General features: G+C 48.2%; 1 protein-coding gene across 1 annotated transcript; it reads left to right on the forward strand.

Moving 5' to 3' along the window:
* Positions 1-27036, forward strand: LOC136158683 (liver carboxylesterase-like). Its single transcript, XM_065920502.1, has 14 exons — positions 1-131; positions 2335-2539; positions 6131-6275; positions 8607-8740; positions 10832-10985; positions 12759-12863; positions 14836-14940; positions 17270-17308; positions 19886-20026; positions 21810-21890; positions 22169-22316; positions 25254-25385; positions 26364-26436; positions 26709-27036. The coding sequence occupies exons 1-14, from the start codon at positions 80-82 to the stop codon at positions 26890-26892; spliced, it is 1698 nt and encodes a 565-aa protein (XP_065776574.1). The 5' UTR covers positions 1-79; the 3' UTR covers positions 26893-27036.
* The last annotated feature ends 453 nt before the right edge of the window (positions 27037-27489 follow it).

Below are 27489 nucleotides of genomic sequence, written 5' to 3' on the forward strand. Positions count from 1 at the left end.
CGGGAACTGGGCGGACTCATTCATAGGGCCGTCGGTAGGCTCAGAGACCTGAGGACGCAGAGCTTTCTGTCCTCTCACGATGTGGCTCGTCGCTCTGGTCCTGACCTCCCTCGCCATTTCCACGGCTTGGGGTGAGTCCTCTTGAAATGCAAATAGCGGGCGGTCTTTGGAATCCCTGTGGGGGACCAGGGGGAGGAGAAGCGTACAGGGCAAAGCAGTGACAAGCCGCCGGGTCCGCAGCTGCCGGGTCCCGCTGTCAGGACTCTGAGGCTCTAACAACCCCCCAGCGGCGACAGGAGACGAAAGGAAGGGTAGACACTGAGAGGCGCAGCTGCGCTGGCCGTGCCACGTGCAGGAGGGCAGCCAGCTCACCTATCCTGAGTAGCTGAGGACTTTGGCGAGCTCCGTGTGTTTCCCCCTTGATCATTAGTCCACATATGGCTAAAAGTGGGTTATTGCAGTATTAATGTCCCCTCTGGAGTCATCGTGGGTGGGTTCCCAGCCAAGGCAGCACTCAGGAGCTGTGTGTTCTTAAACAAGGGATATTTCTCTTCTGTGTCTCAGTTTTACATGGCTAAAATGAGGGTGAGACTTCTATCTACATCATTGGGCTCTTGTAAGTGTGAAATGGGTTGTTTCTAAAGCGTGTCTGGAATTGGAGAAAGTGAAAAGACGATGATTCATAAAAAAAAGAGTTGTTTTAACTTACAGTGTATTAATAGACACTCTGAGGTGTGGTAAAGCCCATGGATCAGGAGCCAATTGCCATTTAAGAGATAGTTTGTTTTTCCCAGTTTCCCAGAGGAGGAGGCGTGATACCACCTGGTGGGCTCGAAGGTCAAGCCCCCAGGTGTGTGAGGGGCAGAGGAAGAAGGGAGGAATCAAGGCAAGAACTTTATCTTGGTTGGTGGACTGGGCTGGATATGGTGAGGGAACTAGCCAATCCCCCCATGCTCTAGGGCTTAGGGACTGCCCACAACAGTTAGGTACTTTGCCCTAGAATGATTAGGGCAGGATGATAGTGGCCATTGTGGAGGGCCTGATAAAGAAGGTGGTTGGGGTTCAGCCTCTGGCAGGCTGGAAGAGAAAGTTCTTTCCTGTCTCCAGGGATCGGCTAACTCTGGGAGGGGCAGTCCCCCAGAATCAGCAAGGCTCCCGGTATCAAAGCATCAGAATACACAGCATAGAAAACATGCTTACTACAAGGGTGCAGCAAGAGCCCTCAGAATGCATCTGTACCACTGTGTAGATGGAAAAACCAAGGCTCAGAGAGGGAACGTAGGTATCCAAAGTCAGCTGGAAAATCACGCTATGAATTCCATCCCTGTCTCCTGAGTCCAGGCCCAGTGCTCTGGCTGTCAGTGATCTGACGGCACAGTCTACCCTGGGTTTAATCCTCCTCCTGGTGCTGTGAAAGTGAGAGGCCTGGAACTGAGGGTAAGAGCAGAGTAAGATGCACATTAGTGCTGATTATCCCCTTTCTGCTGGTTTATCTGGATAGAGTCAGTCTCTTTCCATCTTTTAAAAATCCATACCGGCTTCCTCCATTTCTTCAGGTACCTCTTTTGTAAAATGGACATATTAATGTTTCCCTAGAGAGGCTTTTGTCACTGGAATGTCCACGAGGCACAGAGAAAGTACTCAATACACAGCATTACGTGTACCTCACGTGGTAACCGCTGCAGTCACCATCGTTGCCTATGCCCCACAGCTCATCACCCACTTTTCCACCTTTGCCAATTTGCCAAGTGGGCATCTGTCCACTTCACGTCTCTTGAAGGCTGTCATCGATGTGTCTATAAGACCAGATCTGGGTTATTCTTCTCTGTTCTGGCCACACGCTTTGAGGGAGAGGTTGTCCTTTTGTCTGTATCTAAAGAGGAACAATTGGGAGGGTGAGAGGCTGTAAATCATTTCCTGTAGGATGCTTAAACAAACTGCAGCTGTTGAGGATGGACAACAGAGGACTTGAGAGATGAGCATGAACAGGGGTCACACTAAAGCCACCTGCCTCATGAAGGTGCAGGATATCCCCGAGCAGCGAGGACCAGGACTGACGTGGCAACTGTAGGAGACACATTTGAGCTCAGTGAGAAGGAACTGTCTGCTCCGTGGGAACGGGACAGACAGAATCTGACCCCCCAGTCTCGGTCCCTCTGGTGACCCTGTGAGTCAGGAAGGACAGTTATCTTCTCTCTCTCTCAGATAAGAAGCTGAAGCTTTGAAAGTTGAGAGGACATTCAGGATCACACAGCAAAGGTAACAAAGTCCACCCAGAATCCAGTTCAAAGCTTCACCACTGACGTGTCCTCATTTCCTCTCAATGTCCACCAGGGCTGCCACCCTCACCACCTATTGTGGAGACTGCTCAGGGCAGTGTCCTGGGAAAATATGTCAGCTTGAAAGGATTTGCACAGCCTGTGGCCATCTTCCTGGGAATTCCTTTTGCCAAGCCTCCTCTTGGATCCTTGAGGTTTGCTCCGCCGCAGCCTGCAGAACCATGGACCTTCGTGAAGAATACCACCTCTCACCCTCCCATGTAAGCCGGGTTGTGGCTTTTGGCATCTTTCAGTGGGGATGTTAGTCTCAAAGGGATGCAGGAAGGAGCCAAGGCAATCCTCTGAGTGGCTCATACTTTGTTCTGGAATCCTCAAGATACTGTAGATCCTTACCAGCATTCCAGAATTCTCACAGCACTGTAGAGCCTTTTATTCAACCAATATTTCTGGAGCACCTCCTGTGTGTCAGGCATGTTCTAGTTTCCTGCAATCCATCAGTGAGCCAAAACATGATCCCACCCTCATGCAGCTTGCCTTTGTAGCAGAGAAAGACAGATCCTGAGCAATATCCAAAGTAACAGATTATATAATATGTTAGAATAGACTAGTCGGACACAACTGAGCGACTGAACTGAACTGAACTGAAGAATAGGCTAAGTGCTTTGGAATAAAACAAGGAGTTGAGCAGTGTTGGGGGTGAGTCAGAAGTAATGATTCTATGTATTCTCCTGTCTTGATCTTCTCAGCAGCTGGGGAGAGAGGTGGGCCAGGAGGTGTGTGGGTGGGGAGTCTTTGGGGTATCGCCAGTTCCTAACTCCCAGGTGTGACTGCTGCCTAGTAAGGAGGACAGCAATGGTTGGTGTGTCCTAGTCACCGTGTCGACGTTGGGCAAAGAAGTCGAAGTCGTCCCCCAGAACACCTAGGACATCTACATGCGTGGATCTCTAGGGATTTCCAGGATCTGTCTCTTGTCGCTAGTTTCCACCCTGAGGTGAGGTCCAGAACCACCTCATTAACACAATGAATGATGCGTCTGTCACTCTCTTCACTTAGGGAATTCCTAGGGTTTTAGAAACACTTTGCAGGAAATAGAAAGACCAAAGACATATTTCTTATTGTATCACAGTATTATATCACTCTTTTAAAATAATTTTACTAGTTTATTTATTAAGTTATTATTGGCTGCACTAGGTCTTTGTTGCTGCACATGGGCTTTCCCTAGTTGCAAGGAATTGGGGCTCCTCTCCAGTTGAGATGCGGTGGCTTCTGTTTGCGGTGGCTTCTCTTGTGAAGCACGGGCTGTAGGGCTCGGACTCAGTCATTGTGCACCCCGGCTTTGCTGTCCCACGGCCTGTGAGAGGGTCCCAGACAGGGATCAAACCAACGTCCCTGCGTTGCAAAGCAGACTCTTAACCACTGGACCATCAGGGAAGCCCAATACAGATACTTTGGATGTCTGCTTTGCTCATTTGTATCATGAACATGGTTATATGTCATTACATATCACAGCCTGTCATTATATTATATTGGGTATTGAGGTATAGCTTATTTACCCAGTCTCTTATTTAGGACCATTAAGTTCTTAGTATTTTTTATAGCATCGTTAGCACTGTGATAATCATCCTGTAGCCAAACCTTTATGCACATTCACAGTAATTGGGGCTGAGTTCCAAGAAATGACATTTCTGAGTAAAAGAGTATCACTTTTTGTTAAATTTCCTTCCAGAAATGTTCCAACTACACTCTTTCCATTAATATATGATCATTCACCAGACCCTAGCCAATGCTTGAGATTATTAAAAAATGTTTTGGCTATTGGATAGGTAAAATAATAATTATTAGCATCATAATTATTTATGTAATTTTAGAGTTTATTCTGCATTTATCTCAATGCTAATGATGTTGAACTCTCCCATTAATTTTTTATTGTCTCCTTTTATGAATACTATATCCCCTTGCCTTGGTGATCTGGGGAAAGCTCCCCCGGATGGAAATCAGAAGGGTCTCTTTGGGGCACTGACAGTCCCTTGACAGCTATGTGATCCAAGCACCTCAATACAGGGGGCCGCCATGCTTGCTTTCTGGAAATCTGGAAATGTGGTTGATAATGTCCTCGGACACATAAGCAGTGCATAGTCCTGGCTGTGTGACCGTGGGCAGGTTCTGTAACCTATCTGTGCCTCAGTGTTCTCAACTGTAAAATGGGAATAATAATAGAACCCATATCATGGGTCTGATCTGAAGAATTTTTAAAATACTTTTATTTATCTTATCATTTATTTTTGACTGTGCTGGGTCTTTGATGCTGTGCGGGCTTTATCTAGTTGCAGACGGCGGGAGCTACTCTCTAGTTGCAGTGAGTGGGCTTCTCGTTGCAATGGCTTCTCTTGTGGAGCACAAGCTTCAGTAGTTGAGGGTCCCAGGCTCTAGAGCACAGACTTAGTACTTCTGGCTCACAGGTTTAGTTGCCCGGTGGCATGTGGGATCTTCCCAGATCAGGGATCGAACCTGTGTCTCCTGCACTGGCAGGCAGATTCTTTACCACTGAGCCACCAGGGAAGCCCCTGATCTGAAGATTTTGTGGTCGTTCAGTCCATAAGTTATGTCTGAATCTTGGCAACCTCATGGACTGCAGCCCATCAGGCTCCTCTGTCCTCCACTATCTCCTGGACTCAAATTCATCTCCCTTGAGTCAGTGATGCTATCTAACCATCTCATCCTCTGCCACCCCCTTTTCCTTTTGCCTTCAATCTTTCCCAGCATCAGGGTCTTTTCCAACAAGTTGACTCTTAGTATCACGTGGCCAAAGTATTGGAGTTTCAGCACCAGCAACAGTCATTCCAATGAATATTCAAGGTTGATTTCCTTTAGGATTGACTGGTTTGATCTCCATGCAGTCCAAGGGACTCTCAAGAGTCTTCTCCAGCACCACAATTCAAAAGCATCAATTCCTTAGCCTTCAGCTTTCTTTATGGACCAATTCTCACATCTTTACATGACTACTGGAAAAAATATAGCTTTGACTGTTTGGACCTTTGTCAGCAAAGTGCTGTCTCTGCTTTTTAATATGCTGTCTAGGTTTGTCATAGCTTTCCGTACAAGGAGCAATGTCTTTTAAATATTAAGTATTGCCTGTTACCACTGTTGGATCTTTAAGATCCATTATTTGGGCAATGCATAACACTTGACAAGATGAGCTGACAGAATCTTAGCATGTCAGTGCTGCAAGACCCTTATAGAAATCATTCCCCTCACTTAGACATGGCAGACTGGGACCCAGAACAGAGAAGGAACTTGCCCAATGTCACCCGGCATGTAAGTGGCAGAGGCAGAACTAGAACCAAGTTCTCCTAATGTTGCACCACAAATATTTTGCCCTTGGCCTGTTGCATGCCTTAAATGATGGCCAACAGAGTGGCTTCTCACTGTTTTTGGAAGTCTCCCGTGAACTGGAACTCCTGGTTGACCTGTAGAGGAGAGTGAGCACCCTGGACTGGCTATGCATCAGAGAGCCAGCTGCAACAAGGGCATGCAGGAAATGATCCACTTCCAGGCTCATAAGTAGCATCTTCTTGACACAATGCATTCCGAAGTCTCCTGAAAGGGGAGGTGCCAGGCCTTCTCATTAGTCCTCTCCTCAGAGACCTTGGTGAGCCCTAGAGCCCCCTATCCTGACTCCCCCCACCCCGCCCCCAGGTAACCGCTTACCCATTCCAGTGTCTGGAATCTGGTAAGACAGCTCTGTTTACAGACTTAATTCTAGTCCAGGACCTGGTCTCACTACAGGAGACGTCTCCTTGATCATCTCTGATTGAACATCAGGAATTCTTCTCTTTCCTTGCCCCTCCCAGGTGCTCCCAAAGCACAGTGTGGGCAGAAATGTCCTCAGAACTCATTAGCATCGGAATGGAGAGCATTAATCCTAAAATATCCGAAGACTGTCTTTACCTAAATATTTACACCCCTGCTGACTTGACCAAGAGAAGCAGGCTGCCGGTAAGCGGTGGGAATCCCTCGTCAAGGCTGGTATAGACTAGAAGGGGATGAAGGCGGTGTTAAGTGGGGGGGCATCTAGGGCCAAGGGTCTTCTGGGGCCCCGGGGCTTTCTTTAGCACCATGGCCAAACCTGACATCAGGGAGCACAGGTTGCCCACACCTCTGTCCCCTCGGCCAGAGTAGGGCCCCTGGGGAAGATGGCTGCACATCTGTAATGCATTTTAATTTTTCTGATGTCTCTCATGCTAATAGATGGACAAGAAAGATGACTTTTAATTGCTAGATTAGGAATCTGATACCCAGAGATGGTAAAACGTCATTTCCATAAAGTTAGAGTTGGAAAGAATCTTGGAGATAAGCCAACAAGCCAACGCTTCCTTTACAGACAGAGAAACTGAGGCCCAGTGAGGGGAAGGCGAGGTCACAGAGTAGGGGTTGGCAGGACTAGAGCGCGGGGCCCCTGGAACAGCCGGGAGCTGTGTGACACAGGCTAGCATGGAGCATGTGTGTGGCCTTTCCCCTCAGCACAGAGACCCTCTCTGACAACTGCCTGTCACTTGGTATCACAGGTTGGGGGGCAGAGTCTGGAGCAACAAGGTTGCACTTTCCTTGGCCAACTATCAAGATTTTCTTGTAGTTAATTTCACTTCCTAATTGTCTTTGACCCAGGCTAGTGATGCAGTGAGTCAGAATTTCCAGAATAAATGGAGCCCAGAGACAGGGCAGCCTTCCAGACTCAGGCTGGAGCGTGGAGCTGGTCTGCTAGAAAAGGAGGGGTCAGTGGGGGTAGAGACAGGGCTGGGCGCACCCAGCCATCTCCCAGGAACACCCCTGGCATGGTGCCCAGATGTGGAGGAGGGTGTCTGAACGTGGGACTAGAAGCTTGAAGAGGTGGGGACAATTGATCACTCATGCATTCATTCATTTGCCTGTGACATACCTAGTGCTCCCACACATGTAGCTAGAAGTGGGGATTAAGAGAAAAGAGGAATGTAAAACTATGACCACACAGCTCCTGCCTTTGAGGATGCACACCGAGCTGGACTGGCTTCTTCAGCAAATCACTGCTGACCAGCCCTTGGCTCAGCCTGCACTCAAGAGATGACTGCAAACTCAGTCCCTCCACCCGGAGGCAGTCAAGGATCAGAGGTGTTGGAGGAGCAGCGGCTCTGGGAGCCCGAGGCTGGAGAACCTCTACTGTGGACACAGACTCTGGAACTGCAGAGTCTGGGTGTAAATACTAGTTTTGCCTTTTACTGCCTGAGAGACCTGGCTCTGTTTCCTCAAATCAGGGATAATCACACGTGAGTTTTCAGTGATGAATATGAAGATTTATGGCAGTGTCTGGCACAGCACACGAGGCAACTTCCTGATGCATTAGTTAGATTGGAAAGGAAGGAGTTCCTCCTGCCCAGCAGCCAACCTACTGTACCATGGCCACTGGCTGCAGTGTGCTGGGTGGCTCAACATATGGACTCTGCAGCCAGACTGCCTGGGTTCAAGCCTGCCTCCACTGCCTAATAGCTGCGTGACCTCGGTGGTTAAGTGCCCCCGTTTTCCTTCCAAGAAACGGGAAAATAGTTGTCCCTCGTTCATGGATGTGTTATTTTTAAATACTTAAATTAATCCTTGGCACATAGTTCATGCATGAGTTCTTCAAATTTTTTGTTAACACAATCATTATAATATTACTTTAGCTATTCTCTCTTTCTTGCTGTGTAAACTGCTTAAATTGGGGGACTTGCATTATGAATAGCATCAATTCTTGCCACAGCCCCTGGCATCTAGTAGGTTTTCAGATCACATTTATCAAATGGTTGAAGACTTCTTGGAGGAGGTGGTTTTTAGACTGGGCTTTGGAGGATGGGTGAGATTTGGGGAGCAGAAGTAGGCAGCAAGAAGGTATATTAAGATGAGGTACCACCCAGGGCATAGGCTTCTTGACATGATCATTCATTCACATGAGAAGTTTAATCACCACACAAAAGGTAACTAAGATGAAGCTGAAACCAGCTTCTAACCAAGGGCTTCTGCATGCTGAGTGTGCTGAGCTGGGTGAGGGGTCCAGGAGTGAGGGTGGTGGGAGTGTTGGGGAGGAGATGATGTGCGAGCCTCTGCTGTTCCCATGATGATGTTCTCAGCATGGAGAGCGCTGCTGAGAGCAGGTGGCCCTGGGGCAGGGGAGACAGACAGGGGCAGCCAGGGTGCCCTGAGTTGGGTGGTGGCCGGGGCCGCAGCTGGAGAACGGGTAGGTGACCAAAGCAGACAGCCTCTGAGGTCTTCCCCAGCTCTGCTTTCTCTAACCTGTATGGCTGTGTCCCCCCCATCCAGGTGATGGTGTGGATTCACGGAGGAGCTCTGCTGTTGGGAGGAGCATCACCCTATGATGGGATGGTCCTCTCTGCCCATGAAAACGTGGTGGTGGTGACCATTCAGTACCGCCTGGGCATCTGGGGCTTCTTCAGGTAAGACCCTAGACTCTCCTCGTGGCACATTATCCCCAGTGTGGGGGTGCTAGGACCCAACTCTGGTCACGAAAGCCCTCAAGGGGATCCTTGCTATGCTCCCTACTAAGACATCTGAGTCCCTTCATAACTGGACTCCACCTACATTCTCATTCCCCAGCCACCCTGATCCACTTACTCTTGAGCTCTTACATAGAATCTACCTGACAAACTCCTATTATTCCTACAGAGCCGAACCCATTGTTATCTCCTCTGAACTACTTATCTTTTTTTCACTGTGCTGCCTTGCATGTTGCTCTATCTCTAAGATGACAGTTACCATGCCGCACAGCACTTAGAGGCTCACACATCTAATCTCCTGGGAAGTAAATGTATATCACAAATGTGAAATAGATGACCAGTCCAAGTTCAATGCATGAAGAGGGCACTCAAAGCCAGTGTACTGGGACGACCCAGAGGGATGGGGTGGGGAGGAAGCTGGGACGGGGGCTCAGGACGGTGGGACACATGCACACCCGTGGCTGATTCACATCAATGTATGGCAGAACCCACCCCAATATTGTAAAGTAATTAGCCTCCAATTAAACTAATTAATTTTTTTAAAAAAAGGAAGGGGCAGATTCATGTGGGAGCTCTATGAAGCCTTGTCGATGAAGGAACGGGTGCCTGGAACTGGGCGGTTGTAAGGGGCATCTGACTCCAGGGGTACATCTACTGGGAGGAGCGTTGGGCCCACTCACACCATTGCCTTCCTGGACTTTGGCACATGCATGAGTGAAGGCTGAGTCTCCCGCGTGGATTCTCCGTGGACAGGAACCAGGTCTCCAGCAGGCAGTTACTGAGCTTTTCCTGAATGCACTGGCGCCAGGACCTCTTACCCTGAGATTCTGGGGGGTGGGCCGGGAGAGGGCTGGTCACCTCCCTGCAAAGACCTGTGGGCCGGGGGAGGGTTGTCCCAGGGGAGTCGTGCCCCAGGTCGTGTCCCCTTCACGGAGGCCCCTCAGCTCTTCCCCCCACAGCCTGTGTCTGCTCCCAGTGACAGTGTAACTGTGTGTCCTTGCCCCACTTCCTCTCCCCTGGCCTCTCCTCTGCCACATGAGCCAGGGTTTCACCCCGACCAGACACCAGACTACTCTGGTCCAGGTCACATTCCCCAGCATCTCTTGGCCAACCTTGGCAGGTCCACACGTGAGCCCTCAGTTCTTCTTGAAAAGCTGGCCTCTCTTGGCTCCTGGCCACCTCCTCCCTCATGGGTGCTCCTTCTCAGCTCCTCCCTGGCCCTCCTCCTCCTGTCTCAGCCTCTGTGTGCATCTTCTTCTCTGTCCCACTAATTCCTTGAGTGACCTCAAGAAGAATATCCAAGCTTCCTACGTTTAGTCCCATTTCTCCACTGAAGCCCACAAGTACACCATGAAGTGCCTCCTACCTTCACCATGGGACGTCTGAGGGCACCTCACTCCTCCATAAACAAACATAACCCTTGACTCCCACTGTCCCTCTCTGCAAACCCTCCTCCTCTCCCAACAACAGGGCCTTCTGCTCAGCTATTGGCAAATACACCCTTCCAGTTACTCTGGAAAAAAACCTTGTGGTCTCGTGAATTCTTCTCTTTTTTTCACTCCCCACATCTTGTCACCACCAAATCCTCTTGGTTCCACAGCAGCCAGAGTGATCATTTAAGACATAAATGGAATCTTGTCATCTCTGCAATGGCTTCCCATCTTACTTACAATGACACGGATGTCCTCACCCAGACCCTCAGGACCCTCTGTAGCTGCATGTTCTAGACTCACACTTTTGTTCATTGGACCCCAGGGTCTTTGCACTTGCTGTTTCTTCCACCAGGTATTCCCTTCTTTGGATATTTGCCAAGTCCATGTGCTCATAGGAAATGCTCATCAATAGATGAAGAATGGCTGTGGAGAGCCCTGTAGCAGAGCAGAACAGCAGGAAAGTGAAGACCCCGAGTCAGGGCTATGGAAGCCCAGTTCTTTCCAGAAGGCTCACCTGGACACCCAGCCCTATCTCTGGTCCTCAGGGCCCTGCCGGGACATGTCTGCTCCCAACCCCACCCTGTTCTCTCACTCACAGCACAGGGGACGAGCACAGCCGCGGGAACTGGGGCCACTTGGACCAGGTGGCCGCGCTGCGCTGGGTCCAGGAGAACATTGCCAACTTTGGAGGGGATCCAGGCTCTGTGACCATCTTTGGAGAGTCAGCAGGAGGGGAAAGTGTCTCCGTTCTTGTAAGTCTTCCTGGCCCTGATGTGGCTGTTGATGGGACCCCTTGCAGACCAGCCCATCTCATCGTGGGACCGTTACTTCCACGACTTGGATTCAAGGCTGACCCAACTCTGTGAGGCATCAGATGGTGGAGAGTTAATGGCCAGACTCCCCTTGGCCTCCGGGAAGCTCAGGGCTCAGCTCAGCCTCTGGGGCCATAGCTGCAGCCACAGCTGCAATAGACACACTCTTCCTGACCTGTGTCTGTTGAGCTCATCCTCTCCTTCTTAATCATTTAACGTTAAAGTTTAACTTTAGTTTTATCTAAACAATAAACACATTTTATTAAAATGTGTTTACTAAAACACATTTAAATTATCACATTTTAACACTTAAAGTTTAACTTCTCTTGGAAAATAGAGGTGGGTGTAAATTATTAATAAGCGTAGGCAACTGTAAAGATGGACAAGTGTTGTTATTTGGCTTGAAAGCAGTTCAGGAGGACGCGAGCACTGAGAACAGGTGGGCCCTGAGGGCTCTGGAGGCTTGTCCGTGCCCAGCAGGGAGGGCAGCAGGCTCTGGGGCTGAGGGCTGGCGCCGGGCTGGGGGAAGGAGAAGAGGAGGAGGGATGGGGATGGGACAGGGGACAAGGGACACAGACGGGACCTGGGAGTGTGGTGTGGGGCGTGGGAATGAGGGAGACGCCAAGGGAGGCAAAGATGGAAGTCAGGTTAGAAGGGCCTGGGAGCTGTGAGAAACACCAACTACCTCACTACTGAGCACTCTTACTGTATTTTTAAAACATGTGGGATCATACTTGAATATTCAGAGGAAACTTTTTTATATTTTATCAAATGGAGAAAGATGAAAATCGTAGGTAACCCCCCAGGTAAACATTCATCCCCAATCCCGTAGGCCAGTGGTTCCCACCGTGGACAGTTTCGTGTTTCCAGTCTTTTTCCATGCTGCTGTGCTCTTCTGTGCTTGGTCGCTCAGTCGTGTCCAACTCTTTGCAACCCTGTGGACGGTAGCCCACCAGGCTCCTCTGTCCACGGGGATTCTCCAGGCAAGAATACTGGAGTGGGTTGCCATGCCCTCCTCCAGGGGATCTTCCAGACCCAGGGATCGAACCCAGGTCTCCTGCATTGCAGGCAGATTCTTTACCATTTGAGCCCCCAGAACAGCCCTTTTTCCATGAATCACCCTATCTGTCATCTATCTCTATCTACGAATTTTTAAACCAAAAAGCTTCCCTTAGATTACAGCATATATGTTTCCCTAACCATTAATTATTATTTCTTATGCTTTGTGTGTATGGTCATTAGTATTTCCTGTAAGAATGAAAAATACCTTATTTACCCAATGTCATGTATTAAAACCTTGTGTTATTTCCACTCTTTACTGTTGTAAATAACATGAACATCTTAGAGATTTTTGTTTGCCTCCAGAGAATTTCTTTAAAATCAATCCTGAGTAATGGAAATGGGAAATCAGAACTATGTGTTTAAATCGATGCTAGAAATTTCCAGCTGCCTTTCAGATACTTTGACTGTTATGATCAGTGCATGCCTCACTCTGTACTCCTGGTTCCCTCTAGCAGAGGTTTTCTTGGAGAAGCTGGATCCTCCGGTCTCTCTAGGGAACAAGGTCAGTCAGGTCAAGGAAGGACCTGTCATGTCCACTGAGCCCCACGGTCTCCATGGGAACAGGCAAGGACAGGGCTATGGATGGGTAGATCTCTTGAAGACCCCACTCCCCGTGAGCATAAACTCCCTTTCTTGCCACTCTCCTTCCAGGTTTTATCTCCCCTGGCCAAGAATCTCTTCCACCGGGCCATCTCGGAGAGTGGCGTTGCCCTCCTTCCTGGCCTGGTCAAGAAGGACTCAAAGGCTGAAGCTAAGGTAGGTCTCACACTGGACTGTCCCTACACCATGCTCTCCTCTGCTGAAGTTGTCAGGGCCCTTTCTTACCACAGGGTCTGGCTGACATCCTCAAAGAATCATAGAAGTGAGGGTGAGTGACCAGGAAGGATGAGGACACAGCCCACCCCACCTCCCAGTTCTCTTGCCAAGCAAACTGGGGCAGAGAGCAGAAGTACTTGTCAAGGTCAGCCGGTGATGAGGGCAGAGCTGGACTCGGGCTCATGACTCTGGACTGCCAGCCTCGGTGCACTTTGCCCTGAACATGCGTTTCGACGTGTGCCAGGTGTGGTGCGGGGCTGCACAATGGGCAACGGCCTGTCATCTGTGTTGCCTCCCTCAGTGTCTGAATCTGATGAACTCATTGACCTCATGTGAGCCTGGAGTGGATTTTCCCTAGGGACTTGTGACTGGGGTAGGTTCCTGGAACATTCATTCGTTCATTCACTCAACAATTAGTTTTGATATAATGTGACATCTGGCAACCTCATGAGGCTTCTATTATAATTTAGGAGATAGAGTAATAATTATACAGCTGCAAAATTTATAAAATGTCAACTGTGACGAGCAATAGAGAAGAGGTACCTAATGTCAAAAGAATCCAAAAGGAGCACTTAGTCCAGTGTATAGGGAGAAGTTATCAGGAAAGGCTTCTGGAAAAAATAGTGATCAACAAGTTGCGATGAGAAGGATAAGCAGTAAATTACTTGGTAAGAAAAGAATATCCAGGAAGAGGGAACAGCCTGAGCAAGTACCCTGTGGCAGGAGCAGGCATCTCAAGTGAGAGAGTGAGGAAGGCTGAAGCGGCCAGTGCAGAAAGTGCAGAAAGGACCTGCAGAGAGCTGAGGATGGGGCCATTGGCAGGGCTACACTACATAGGACCTCGTGGGGACTTTGTGTTTATTTGGAGAATGTTAGGAAGACAGGGAAGGGTGAGCAACACGAAGGCCCTGCTGAGGAGTGTGCCTCAGAGAGTCAGTGATGTGGAGCATTTTGGTCAGGCTGGTTTGGTGGAGGGGTGGGGGCAGCAGCCACACTTAAAGGGAGGAATCTAAGACAATGTAGGAATCTAAGATTCTTATTCTTGCCCTACCTCCCTCTCTCTGTCTCTCTCCCCACTCTGTCCACTTTTTCCGGTCATTTCATTTATTCAGCAAACATCTACTGAGCTCTGATTGCATGTCAGACACTGGACCAGGCTCCAGGCGGCCCGTGCACCCTTTCCAGGCTCCCACCATCCTGGCTCCTGACGTCTCTCCTGCATCTTCCCCTCTGGCTTAACTGTGCAAGTGACTGGCCTGAGGCCACATGGCTGACAATCGGATGAGCCCATGTTCAAAATTAGACAGTGGGATCCTGGATTCCACATTTTTAAGCTCCATACCCTGATGCCTGTCTTCAATTTCAAGAATATTGTGCCAATTTTAACAGACATAAAGTAACAGTGCAGAGGCTGTATAATTGGCATGACTGGAACCCAGGACCCACACAAACTGGTCTGGAGCATTTTCTTTTTCTTTCTTCTTCTTTTTTTTTCTCAGTGTTTTAAACTTTAATTTTATTTTTTTAAATTATGTATTTATTTTTGACAGTGCTGGGTATTTGTTGCTGTCTGCAGGCTTTCTCTAATTGTGGTGCACAGGCTTCTCACTGTGGTGGGTTCTCTTGTTATGGAGCACGGGGTCTGGGGTTCGGGGGTTCAGTAGTTGTGGCGCATGACTTTAGTTGCCGTTGCCGCACAGCAGGTGGAATCCTCCCAGACCAGGGATTGAACCTGGATCTCCTGCATTGGCAGGTGGATTCTTAACCACTGGAGCACCAGGGAAGTCCTGGTCTGGGGTGTTTTCTGCTACCACGGGGCCTTTAGAAACTGAGTTTGGGACAGAATACCTCGGTATTGATGGAGGGAAGAGACGTGGCTCTTGAACCCTTCTGTCACCTGTGATCTCTGTAGCGAATTGCTGCCTTCGCTGGGTGCAAAACCACCACCTCGGCTGCCCTTGTTCACTGCCTGCGCCAGAAGACAGAGGACGAGCTCTTGGAGATAATGCAAAAGATGGTAAGTGCATCCACTCTCTTGGAAAAACAAGCCCCCCACCCTGGAAACATGGCTGCAGGCTTCACCATTTCAGCTGTCCCTTGCCCTGGAGAAACTGCCTGGGATAGTTTCTCACCTCAGAGGAGCAGTGTCAGCCTCTGGATCTGAATGGGGAACTATTTTTCTTTATTATTATGGAATATCTCAAACTTTAGCAAAGTCAAAAAAAGAACATAATGAACAATTAATAATCCTCTAGGTCTATCAAAACTTATTTTTCTATTCTCATTTTTAGATAAAATTTTAAAACTTAATATTTCAGAGGTAACTACCATCTTGATTTTAGGGACAGAAATATGAAAAATTTTTGGGCAGATTATCACAATTTCTCTTAGTTAAGTTAGAAACCATTTAATTTCTAAGCCAATGGTGGGCCACTCTTCTAGATTTTTTAAGACTCTGCCTCAGTTGTTATTCTAAGAAAACTATATATCAAACCATTAATCCATCCAACCATCCATCCATTTATTCATCTATCCATCTATCTTATTGTTCCTCTATCCAGTCCACAAATCCATTCAAAACTTTTCATACCTCTATTATTAATTATCCATGCACCATCCAGGCACCAATATCATCACTCCATCATCCATCCCTCCAAAATCAGTGAGCCATCCATCACCCATCTGCTAGGTGTCATCCATGTATCCACCTGTCTATCTGACTCACCAGTACTCCATGTACTGACCACTTCATCCATCCATGTACCTGTGTTAAGTGTGTGGGGAGGGAGGGGTGGTAACAGAGAGGGTGATGCGAACGTGAATTGGATCTCTTCTCCCTGCTCACAAGGAACTTTCCAGGGAGAAACACACCCACAAACTTTGTGGGTTCTGTATGGTAGGAATACAGAGAGGGGAAGTGTTTGTTACACCAAGCAAGGATGCTTCACAGGGAAGGTGACCTGTGAGGCTTGATGGATGTCTGTGGCAGTGAGTCATCACAGAGAAGCCACAGCAGGACAGACACCCGGAAATACAGCACCTGTGCCAATAGAAACTATCCTCTATGTCTGGGAGGGTTTGAAAGAAAGCCCAGAGTAACCGAAGCAGCTGGGCTCTCTGTCTGGACTCCAGACGGTATTCCTGGACCCCCAGAAACAAGTCTCTAACACTGGACCCTGATCTTTCCAGTGTGGCCTTGGGACTTAGATTCTGGCTTCTCAGGCTCACATGATGTGACCAATATGTTCAAAGAATGAAAACACAACTGCTTTCTAATGCCTGAAGGGATGTAAATTTATTTCAGCACCTCTCAATGTGGCACATGAGGTCCAGTTTATACAGGGAGAATGTGACTTTGGTAAAACCCGGAGCCTCTATAATCCTCCTGAGTTTTCTGAGATCATGTAGAAGTGTTTCCATGATTACCTTCTCTCGCTAATACACACACACACACAGACAGACACACACACGGATACATGCACCTGGATTGCAGGGCTACAACACATAATGGAGAGACCGTTTTTGGTGACCTCATACATACTAGTCAGGCCTGTTAGCTACAGTGTAACAATAAAGTCAGTACAATCATGGTAAACTAACAACACAGAGGATTTTCAGTGAGTTTGTATGAGTCAGGATTTTCTAATGTAAAATGAGAAAACTCATTTCAAAGTGCTTTGAGAAGAGAGAGGAATATGTTGTGACAGAATCTTCAGGTAACTCACTGACAAGTTCAGGAGTTGATGGCTTCAGGCATGGCTGGATCTGGATGCACGAATGGTGTTATTAAGAATCTGTCTCTATCCCTCACATTTACCTTTCTGGGTTGGCTTCGCTCTTAGGCAGATCTGGCCCCTAGGGAAGTTAAACAATACTCTAGTCTTACGTCCTATCTGCTTAGAAACCCTCTTTTCCATCAACTCCAGCAAAAGTTTTGGGTAAACTCTATTGAACTGACATGGGCACGTGTCCATCCCTGAATTAATCTCTGTATTCAGGGATTTGGTGCACCTGAGGTCACATACAGATGCCTGCAATCATGGAGTGAGAGTGGGGAAGAGGGGGTCCCCAAAGGAAAATCAGGGTGTTGTTTCCTGGAGGAACAAGAAGGGGAAACGGGTGGAGGGCAGGGCAGGCACCAACAACAGTCCTCTGCAAGCTCACCTCCCCCATCCCACCCCTGCATCCTGTGCTGGTGCCCAGGGGAGGGCATCCTGCCTGCTTCTTTTCAGCCCAGCCAGGGAGGAGCCAGGAGGGAGCACTTGGTACCTTTGGGCACATCTCACAGAGGTCAGCTTTCCTCCCAGGAAGCCTCCTCACCACAACCTCTGTCTTTGTCTTCACAGAACTTTTTCACTCTTGATTTCTTGGAAGACCCAACAAAGGTAAGGACCTTTCGTTTCTTAATTATGGATTTTAAGTTTTGACACCTTTAAGCTCCAGTTACATATGAATGACAGAATTCTCCCATGCAGAGCCATAGTAGCTCCTTGATTTTCTTGGAGAGGGATAGAGTGCTGTCCGGGTGGCCCCGGCAGGAGACCAGTCATCAGACTAGAACCCAGTACTCCGACCCCCAGGCCAGTGGTCTCCATCATCAACTCTGTGTCCTGTCCCTAACCAGCCCATGGTCTTGTTTACATTCCTAAAATCGCCCTGTTGGGAGAAAGAAGGTGAAGGAGAAACCTCCACTGCGGCGAGTGACGATGACTCGGGAAGGGGCTCTTCAGGAGCCTTCACGAGGAGCCTGGATTGCCTCCTGGGGGTTTCAGGTTGACTGACTGTGCAAGTCGCACTGTTTGCAGGGATGTGGGGAAAGGAGCTGTGAAATTCAGTCCTTAGGACACCACCCTCCTCCCAGCCACGTGGGAAAGTCCAACAGCAGCCTCCATCTCCTTTGTCTCCTCCCACCTTCCAAAGCTTCCTTCACCAGGTTCTGGTGGCATTGCTTCTGTGGTGTCTCAGTCCTGGCCTCTCTGCAGACTCCCTGGGGAGTCTTACCTTAAAAGGTGTAGAGGATCAAAGGAGACCTAGTCAGTCAAAAAAGTGGTTTTTTTTAAGTATGGTTGATTAGCAATGTTCGGCTGATTTCTGGTGTATAGTGAAATGATTCAGTTATACATACATATGCACAATCTTTTTAATATTATTTTCCATTATGGTTTATCAGAGGATATTGAATATAGCTCCTTCTGTAGGGGCTTGTTGCTTACCTGTTTTATATGTAGGATTTGTATCTGCTTATCCCAAACTCCTAATTTATCCCTACTCGGCCCCTTCTCCCGTTTGGTAACCACAGTTTGTTTTCTGTCTGTGAGTCTGTTGTGTTTTGTAAATAAGTTCATTTGTGTCATATTTTAGATTCCACATATAACTGATATCATATGGCATTTGACTTTCTCTTTCTGACTTACTTCACCTAGTATGGTAATCTCTGGGGCCATCCATGTTCCTGCAAATGGCATTGTTTCATCCTTTTTCATAGCTGAAACATTCCATTATATGTATGTTCCATATCTTCTTTATCCATTTCTCTGGCAATGAACATTTATATTGCTTTCCTGTCTTGGCTACTGTAAATAGGGCTGTTGTGAACATTGAGATGCATGTGTCTTTTTGAATTAGAGTTTTCTCTGGATATATGCCTGGGTGTGGGATTGCAGGGTAAGATAATAATGATATTTTTAGCTTTTTAGGGAACCTCCATACCATTCTCCATGGTGGCGGCACAAATTTACATTCCCACCAATAGTGTAGGAGGGTTCCCTTTCCTTCACAGAGATCAAACAAGGAGCTGCTTTTTTGTCTTTTTGTTTCATCTCTAATACCGTTAACATACCATCTCATGGTCCTGTTTAGTGCCACCGTTTGCATTCTTGAGTTTTGTACTGTCAGTTTTGCTGTTTAAAATAATCCCGACCCCAGACAGAAGGGCCGTCTGGTGTTCCTAAGTGCAGGCAGCCTACGATGCGTCTGACTTGTGAGAAATACGAGAATCAGACAAACTGCCTTCAGGCATGGGCGACAGTGCTGCTGGTCAAGAGTTCAGTGTTAATGAATCAACAATGCAGAGCATCCAGAATAAGGAAAAGGTTATTTGCCAATCAGTTCGTCGAGCTGCTTAAGAATATGCTAAAGCAACATCTATAGCGTATGACTAAGCCTTGAGAAACAAGCTATGTTTGTGATTTTATGAGATGAAGGTGTATTAAAAAAAAGAGCATAGTGGGCGGCTCTGTTGTGGGGCTGACGGCCAAGGGCTTTACAGTCGCATCACCCAGGGAACCATTGAGTCCTTGTTGGCTGTTGTCTTCTTTTCTTTCCCTAGTTGATTCTTCTATTATTTACTTAGTTTTGGCTGTGCTGGGTCTTCACTGCTGCACGGGCTTTTCTCCAGTTGCAACGTCGTGGTCTCCTCTCTAGTTGCGGTGTTCAGGCTTCTCATTTCTGTGGCTTCTTTTGTTGTGGAGCACAGGCTCTAGGCACACGGCAGCCTCTGGGCTTATTGCCCCGAGGCCTGTGGGATCTTCCCGGACCAGGGATTAAACCCCATGTCTCCTGCATTGGCAGACATTCTCTAAACTGGGGGACCACCAGGGATGTCCGTCACAGTAACTTTTTCAAGCTTAAGTACCACAAATAATGAGAGCTGAATGAGACTGGAAAGAGACATATAGATGTGTATATATATATATATATATATATATATATATATATATACACACTTCAAATATATGCACATTATATTATATATTTTTATATCAAATTGACTGAAGATCTGTCCCTATCACCTGACCACTGCCGTCCCCTGCTCAGAGTTCTCTCCTCTGGGGTTCACACAGCTATCCCCCTTTGTTAGGACTCAGGTGTGTGATACTGGTTATGAGCTTCGGCAGGTGGAGAGGGAGATGCAGTGTGACCTGGAAGGGGAAGCACAGACACTACTCTGCCCTCTTCCCCAGACCTATCCTTTCCTGCCCACCGTGGTGGACGGAGTGGTGCTGCCAAAGATGCCCATAGAGATGCTGGCTGAAAAGAACTTCAACCCCGTTCCCTACATCGTCGGAATCAACAAGCAAGAGTTTGGCTGGATTCTGCCATTGGTGAGAAATTCAGGTCTCGTAGACTTATCTCCCGTGCCCGTCACATCACCCTCCCATCCGTGGTCACAGACCTCTCTCTGGGACCAGGCCAGCTGTCCCCTTCATACAAGCTGACATTTCCATGGAAACCATCTCTCATGGTCCACACTGTCATCTGGGTGGTCAGTTCTGGGGACCCGCATCCCCACACACTCTCTGATTGTCCTCCTGTCCATGAATCCTGCCAGAAGGGCTGGTAGAGATCATCACTGGGCAGATGAAAAACCCAAGGCCTGGAAAGGGGGAGGGGCCCAGGAGTGAAGGAGAGCGGGGCTTGGAACCTGCAGCCTCTCGCCTCAGGCTTGCTGCTTTCATGCTTTCTCCATAAATCACCCCCACCCCACCCATGCTCTCAATCATCTCACTGGAAAGATCCAGAGGAGCCTGCTTCCTCCTGAGCTAAAATTGACTTCTCAAAGTTAGGAAGGGCTTTCCCTTCTGACAGAGATAAACAAAGCCAGACCCTAGGTGAAGTGGTAACATTTCATTCAGTTACATCCCTGCTAGAGGGATATGATCCATCCTGAACTGAGCCCAATCCCTGATATGAAAGCCTGGAGCTTATTTAAGGAGTGGGTGGGAGTGGGGTGGGGTGGGGTGGATTGTCCATGTGACTGGACCACCTGGATTTGTTAGCTGGCATTTATCTGGAGAAGAAACAAACTTCTGTCTTTATGACAGGCGGCAGTGGTGTAAGTAGAATCAAGCTTCCCCTGAAGTTAGGCCTTTATCCTATCACAGGGACTGAAGGACAGAGCAAGAGTTATCCCCTGAATGTTTGTTTTTCATAGAGATGGCTCTCAGGTCCTTGAGGAAACAGCTTTGGGTGATAGATTTACATTTAAAGGGACAAAGGAAAGATTTATAATTACAACAGTTCTAAAGTAACTGCTTTAAGAGGGAGTTCAGGGACCAACGTGCCTATCATCAGGTTTTGACTAGAACAAATAGTAATATCTCCTGGCAGCCCAGAACTCTTTAAGGGGGCCGGCGGTCATCCTGGGGACATGGCCTTAAGCCTCCTTTAGCTGTCCTGGAGTTTGGTCAAGTCTCTTAAGGCCAAGTTTTAATGGAGTTGTTATGTGCAGAGTTCTATGGTTCTTCAGAATGATTTCAGAGGTTATACCAAAGGACCAAAGTCATAATGGCAGCATTTGGGGCTCTCTCAGTTATCTGACTAGCAAATCTGCCTGTAAAGCCCGTGGGTCAGGAAGATCCCCTGGAGAAGGGAATATCTACCCACTCCAGTATTCTTGCCTAGAGAATTCCACGAACAGAGGAGCCTGGTTGGCTACAGTGGATGGGGTCGCAAAGAGTCAGACACGACTGAGCTACTAACACTTTCATGCTTTTTTCCAGTTCTCTGACACAGGTGAGGTACTGGTGCGGTGCGTGTCATCTGCCCCAGAGCCCTTCACTTCAACACTAGACTGGCCGAAATCTTCCCTCTCTGTCTTGACCACTCTGGGGACTCTAATAGTTTGTGTGTACACACACACACACACACACACACACACACACACACGGAATAGGACAGCTTCCCTTAACAATTACATTATCCTCTTTACACTCCTGGTCTCTGGATATGAAAGTCCATTTGAGTCCAAAACTCATCAAAAACCCATGCCCAACAAACGCATGACAAAGTGACCTTCAGCCTCCGTTTAGTTTGATCTGCTGGTCACACTGGTTTTTCCTGCTATTTCTTGATGATTTCACAATTGCTTAACCTTTGTTTTAACAGTTCATGGGCTTCCCACTCTCTGCAGGCAAGATGGACCAGGAGATGGCCACATCACTCGTATGGAAGTCCTACCCCATCCTTGTAAGGCTCTAGGAATCACGGGAACTGGCTGATCACCAAAGAGGGGCAGGGGCTTGTTCCCAATTGCAGAGCAGCTAATGGCAGAATGAAGACTGGGGCTCGGGGTGGGAGGGTTCAGCTCCTACTTTTCTGCCTTTCCACCTTACCACCAGGGGTGGGCGGGAGCGGTGGCATGGGGCCTGAGAGGTTCACCATGAATGCAAGCCTTCCTCCCTGACTGGGGAAGCCCGGGCTGTTCACAGGGCTCGGTGGTCACTTCAACTTTTGATCTATTTCAGAACATCCCTGAGGAACTGGCTCCAGTGGCCACTGACAAGTATTTAGGAGGGACACATGACCCCGTCCAAAAGAAAGACCTGCTCCTGGACTTGATTGCAGATGGGTTTTTTTGTGTCCCATCTGTGAACACGGCCCGTTACCACAGAGGTGAGTCTTCGACATTGGACAGGAGAGGGACACTGACCCCACCAGCTTCACACTGTATTCTGTCTTAGCCCTCAGCATAGAAAGATATAAGAAAACGTCAAGGTCCATTCCATATAGCCAGGGCTGGGGCACTGTCCTATTTTGATTTCCACCAGAAGCAGACTCTGAGAAAAGGATCTAAATGCAGGTAGTGTATTTGGGGAGATCCCAGATAACACTGGTAGAGGAGTGGGGAAGGGACACGAATGGAGAAGGAAGTCAGCCTACACGCTGCTGTCAGGCGACTGTCCCCCATGGACACCTGGAGCTGGGGAACTCTGGGAAACCAGCAGAAGACGTGGTCAGGGTTTTCCCGAGTGAGTGACAGGAGAGCTGGCGTGTTTATCCTCCAGCTTTGATGAGTCGTCAGTTGAAGCCTGTTCCCAAGGGCAGTTAATTCCTTGGGACTTTGACCTGTTGCACATGTGGACAGTGTGGTCTCCGGTTGCCGAAGACCTCAGGCAAAGAGCTACAGATGCAGGAGGTGGAACTCCGGCCAGTGTGCCCAGAAGCAGGGGACATGGGGAGACACCAACAGTCTCTGCCCCGGGTCCCTCACCTGAATTACAGTAGTCTGTGGGGCCACACGGCATATATTGGAGGTTTTGTCTTAAAAGCCTTCCAAGGTCAGAGCTAGCTTCAAACTAGTTTGTTAACCAGTGGAGCTGGGGATAGTGTGAGGTCAAGCATAGGATCAGGAATGCTGCCTGGGACCAAGAAAACCCAATTATATTGCTTTCAGTATATAAGAATGAGTATTTCTTAATTCTCTCTGTTGAGATACTCAGATTAAAAAATAAAAATAATGCTGCCAATTTCATAAGCCCCTCCTTACCAAAAAAGCAAAACAAACATCACACGGTTTAAATTTGTGTATTTTTTATTGCTAGCTCTTTCCTTCCCTCTGTTTTTCTTGTTGTTCCTAAATGTTATTATTCAAACCTGTGCCCAACTTATTCTTTTGAAGACTTGTGTTGTGCTTGTAGGAATTTAATAAATTTCAGAATTTTAAGGCAGAAATGTTAAAAAGAAAAAAATGAACAAAAATATCTTTTGGGCAACATGCTCCCCAAAATAATTTCTCCCATTTGTGAAAGTTCTTTCCCCTATGGTTGGATCATGAGTTTTTTCTAAAACTTTAAAATGGCAGAGCCAAGGTTAAAGCCCCTCCTTATGGCAATCTCTGCTTGACCTTGAAGTAAAGTTGTTCAGTCGTGTCCTACTCTTTGTGGCCCCATGGACTGTAGCTTATCAGGCTCCTCTGTCCAGGGAATTTTCCAGGCGAGAGTACTGGAGTGGGTTGCCATTTCCTCTTCCAGGGGATCTTCCCGACCCAGGGATCGAACCTGGGTCTCCTGCATTGCAGACAGATTCTTTACCATCTGAGCCACCTGGGAAGCTGACACCCTGAAGCAACTGTTTAATAAGTGGCTTGTGGGCCCACAGAGGACGGCTTCCTCCAAAAACCACCTCTTGCTAAACCACAGTGCAAAGGTGGGAGATGAGGGAGGCAATGAAACAAATTATTTTACATCCTCCTGTCAGGATGGCACATATTGTTAAACTACTTTGTGGGGAAACTTTAATGATACGAAGCAATTATTATGGTCATATGTAATAACACATATAATAGTATCATAATTTTATATGCATAAGTGGAATAAGTTCGAAATCTTAACAGAGATTGTTCTGAGCAGTGCAATTGTAAGTGATCATTTTGTTCATTTTCTTTTTTTTGGCATTTTCCAAATGTGATAGTATCCCCAAGGGGGGGAGGGGATGTTGTGAGATCTCCCCACCAGTCTGCCTTGGGGCCTGACCCTTCCCCATTAGAGTCACTGGCTGTGGCATAACAATAATGCAAAGCACAGAGGTCCCCAGGTGGGGGCCCCACGAGTTAGCCCTGAAGGAGAAAGACGGGCATCTCTGCTGAGCATCAGCAGGAAAACTGACATCGTCCTGGGGCTTCGAGAGGGGAGAGGAGCGGGGAGGAGAGAGGCCAGGAGAGAGGGGCTGTCCCCTTCCTCAGCCCCTTCTCCCTTCTGCCACTGCTGCACACTCCCCAGGCCACGCAGGAAGCAAGACACGTGAGAGGACAGACACAAAGGAAATGAAATGCCAGACTGAGGTTTCCCGAGACACGGGGAGCAAATTTTCCCGTTTCTGCAGAGGTTTGTATTTAAGTCTGCACTTTCAGGCTCACAACTTGAATTTACTTCACTCTTCTTGGAATACATGTGAAAATCACTGGAAAGGATCAACAATGGACATAATGGAAGACACCTGTCAGGGTGCAGGTATTCTCAAAGGAAATGAAGACTAGCCTGTTAGCAATGAAATACAATAAAGTGTGCGTGTATGGATGTCCTTGTGCGTGGATGCATCAAAAGTGGCTTGTGTGAACTGATCCAGTGCCCCAATACTTTATTTAGAATGGAGCTACTCAAGGTTTGAACCCACTCCGTACTCTTGCCTGGAAAATCCCATGGATGGAGGAGCTGCCGTCTATGGGATCGCACAGAGTCGGACACGACTGAAGCGACTTAGCAGAAGCAGCAGCAACTCCAGGTTTCACCATTCATCCATTCACTCTTCACTTACTTATTCAATAAACACCCAGCTCAAATCCTTTTCTGCCTCCCCCAACTATGCACCCTTAAGCAAGTGATGAAAAACTTCCAAAATTTTCCTTGTGCCCATAACCAGGGGCGTCCTGTAGGAACACACAAGGCTGGCACACGGTTGGCTCTCACAGTGGGCAGCTGCTACTAGTGCTGTTGCTGTTCACTCAGGACTCGGCGTGCCCCCAATTCCTTATTGCCTACAGCCCCCAGAGACCTTGATACCATCAGGTGTGTGTCTGCTGAAGGGAACCGTGTATGAATCCATGTTTTCCAGATGCTGGAGTCCCGACCTACATGTACGAGTTTCAGTATCGCCCAAGCTTCTCATCAGAGCTGAAACCCAAGACGGTGATAGGCGACCACGGGGATGAAGTCTTCTCTGTCCTTGGTGCTCCAATTTTGCAAGGTGATGGCCCTTTGGTGACTATAAACTTGGAGTTAGGAGATCTGGGTTCGAGTTTATTTGGTGACCTTGGGCAAGTTCCTCCTTCTCTCCAGGTCTTAGTTTCCTGAATTCACCATAGTGGGGTGGAAGGACAAAGGTCCCAGCCATTCTCTTGCTCTAATGTACCTGATGGAGAATGCGTATCCTTGTGCCCTCACCCATGGTCACTCTAAGAATCCAGACCTGGGCATCAGCAAGATGGAAACTGGGTCACCTGCAGGGCCCTCCTCAGAGCTAGAAGGCTACCAGTCACACTACCCTCACAAGAACACATCAGAATGTGTGTGAGGGTAAAGTTAGAGTTGTTATTAACCTTGAATCCGGACTAACATGTGTGTCTCTATCCAACCATCTATCTAAAACTGATATCTTTTAATATCGTAATATATCTAGGTGTGTAATATTTAAAAAAAAACTTTTCACAGGAGTCTTCAATGCCTTAACCATTAGCAATTATAGACAAATTGTGTGTAACACATCACAGAACTGTTCATTACACTCAGTGCCTCTGGGCATTTCCTGGGTGGGTGACTTTTGCAGGATCTTACAGGTCGGTTATATTCCAGATTCTGTGAAAATGTGTGTGGATCCAGGACACCGAGAAAAGACCCAAAAGAGAGCATCCTGGGAGGTGGGGTTACTCTAGCAGAAACCCTAAGGTGTGTCCCTGAAACATTGCAGAGGGAAGGGCAGTTGGGAGGGCACAGTAGACAAGGCAATTAGCTTTTGAATCGACTCCAGCCCTTCATGAGCCCAGCATCAGTGGTAACTGTCAAGTCGAAGTCCACTTGTGTTACCCAAGATCTTCTTGAAATACAGGCTTAGACTCAGTAGGTCTGGAGTAAGGCCCCCATTTCTGAATTTATTAACAATTTCTCAAGTGCTGCTACTGCCCATGAACCACACTTTGAGGACAATGCCCTTGTCCCCTCCCCACAGATGGTGCCTCAGAAGAAGAGATCAATCTCAGCAAGATGGTGATGAAATTCTGGGCCAACTTTGCTCGGAATGGGTGAGCTGCTGACAGACATGGAGCGGGGTTGGGATGGGACACGGCGTGTCTGTTGGGTGGGGGGAGCTTCCAACGTGTGATGGTCAAAAGCCCGCCTGTGACCTCTCAGATGAGAGCTCCCCATGATGGACTAGCTGCCCACAACATAGTCATCCTCATATCTCTTGAGGCATATGAGCCTTTGACAGAAATGAAGAGGGGGGTCCCTGACAATCTCAGATGTCCAAGACCACGCAGCAGCTTTGGGGAATTTCTGTTTGATTTTGTTCCAGGAACCCCAACGGGAAGGGGCTTCCCCACTGGCCAGCATATGACCAGAAAGAAGGGTACCTTCAGATTGGTGTCAACACTCGGGCAGCCGAGAAGCTGAAAAGTGAGAAAGTGGCTTTCTGGAATGAGCTTCTGTCCCAGGAGGCTGCAAAGAAGGCACCACAGTCAAAACATGTTGAGCTGTAAACAGGGGGTTTCTATAGAAGTGTTTATGTGCCAAAGAGGCGTCTTATTGTGGAGTCTGAGGAATTATCCGATGGGAGTGGCAGAGGCCAGGAAGGGGGAGGTTCTGTTTCTGTGGCCTCAATTTGAAAATAAATGTTCTTTTGGAGACCAAGTCGATGTCTTTGTCTTGCGCTGGAATAAAGCCATCCTCCTCAGTGAGAGAAGGATGAAGACAGTGGGCACCATTGGCAGGAAGGTGCTCTGGCTGTTCTGGCTCGACCTTTGGGCGTGCAGAGTGGAGCAGGCTGGGCCCTGGGAGGTGCTGAGGGGGACGCTGCATCTGCTCCACGCCTCTGGGCCATGCACAACTCCAGTGAGAGGACGTGGGGGACCAGAGTGCCGTGTCCCCTTCGTCCATGTGGAGCTGCCTGCGGAGATGGAGGTGACACAGACTGAGGATGTCCCTGGAGTGGGAAAGAGGGGACTGCACTTGGTGAGACTGTGACATGGCTGCCTGGCCCTTCCTGGCCGTCCCACAGGTCTACGATTCTTCCTTCAACTTGCGGATTGTCCTTCCAGGCCCCTCCCTGCGGCCCTCTCTTCCAACAGCTCATATGA

This window comes from Muntiacus reevesi, chromosome 2, assembly GCF_963930625.1.
Source record: "Muntiacus reevesi chromosome 2, mMunRee1.1, whole genome shotgun sequence".
In the NCBI taxonomy this organism is placed as follows: Eukaryota; Metazoa; Chordata; class Mammalia; order Artiodactyla; family Cervidae; genus Muntiacus; species Muntiacus reevesi.

Coding starts and splice junctions, on each gene's coding strand:
- LOC136158683 (XM_065920502.1), top strand. CDS start 80: ATGTGGCTCGTCGCTCTGGTCCTGACCTCCCTCGCCATTTCCACGGCT. Junction 132..2,334: donor CGCCATTTCCACGGCTTGGG/GTGAGTCCTCTT, acceptor AATGTCCACCAG/GGCTGCCACCCTCACCACCT. Junction 8,741..10,831: donor GGCATCTGGGGCTTCTTCAG/GTAAGACCCTAG, acceptor TCTCACTCACAG/CACAGGGGACGAGCACAGCC.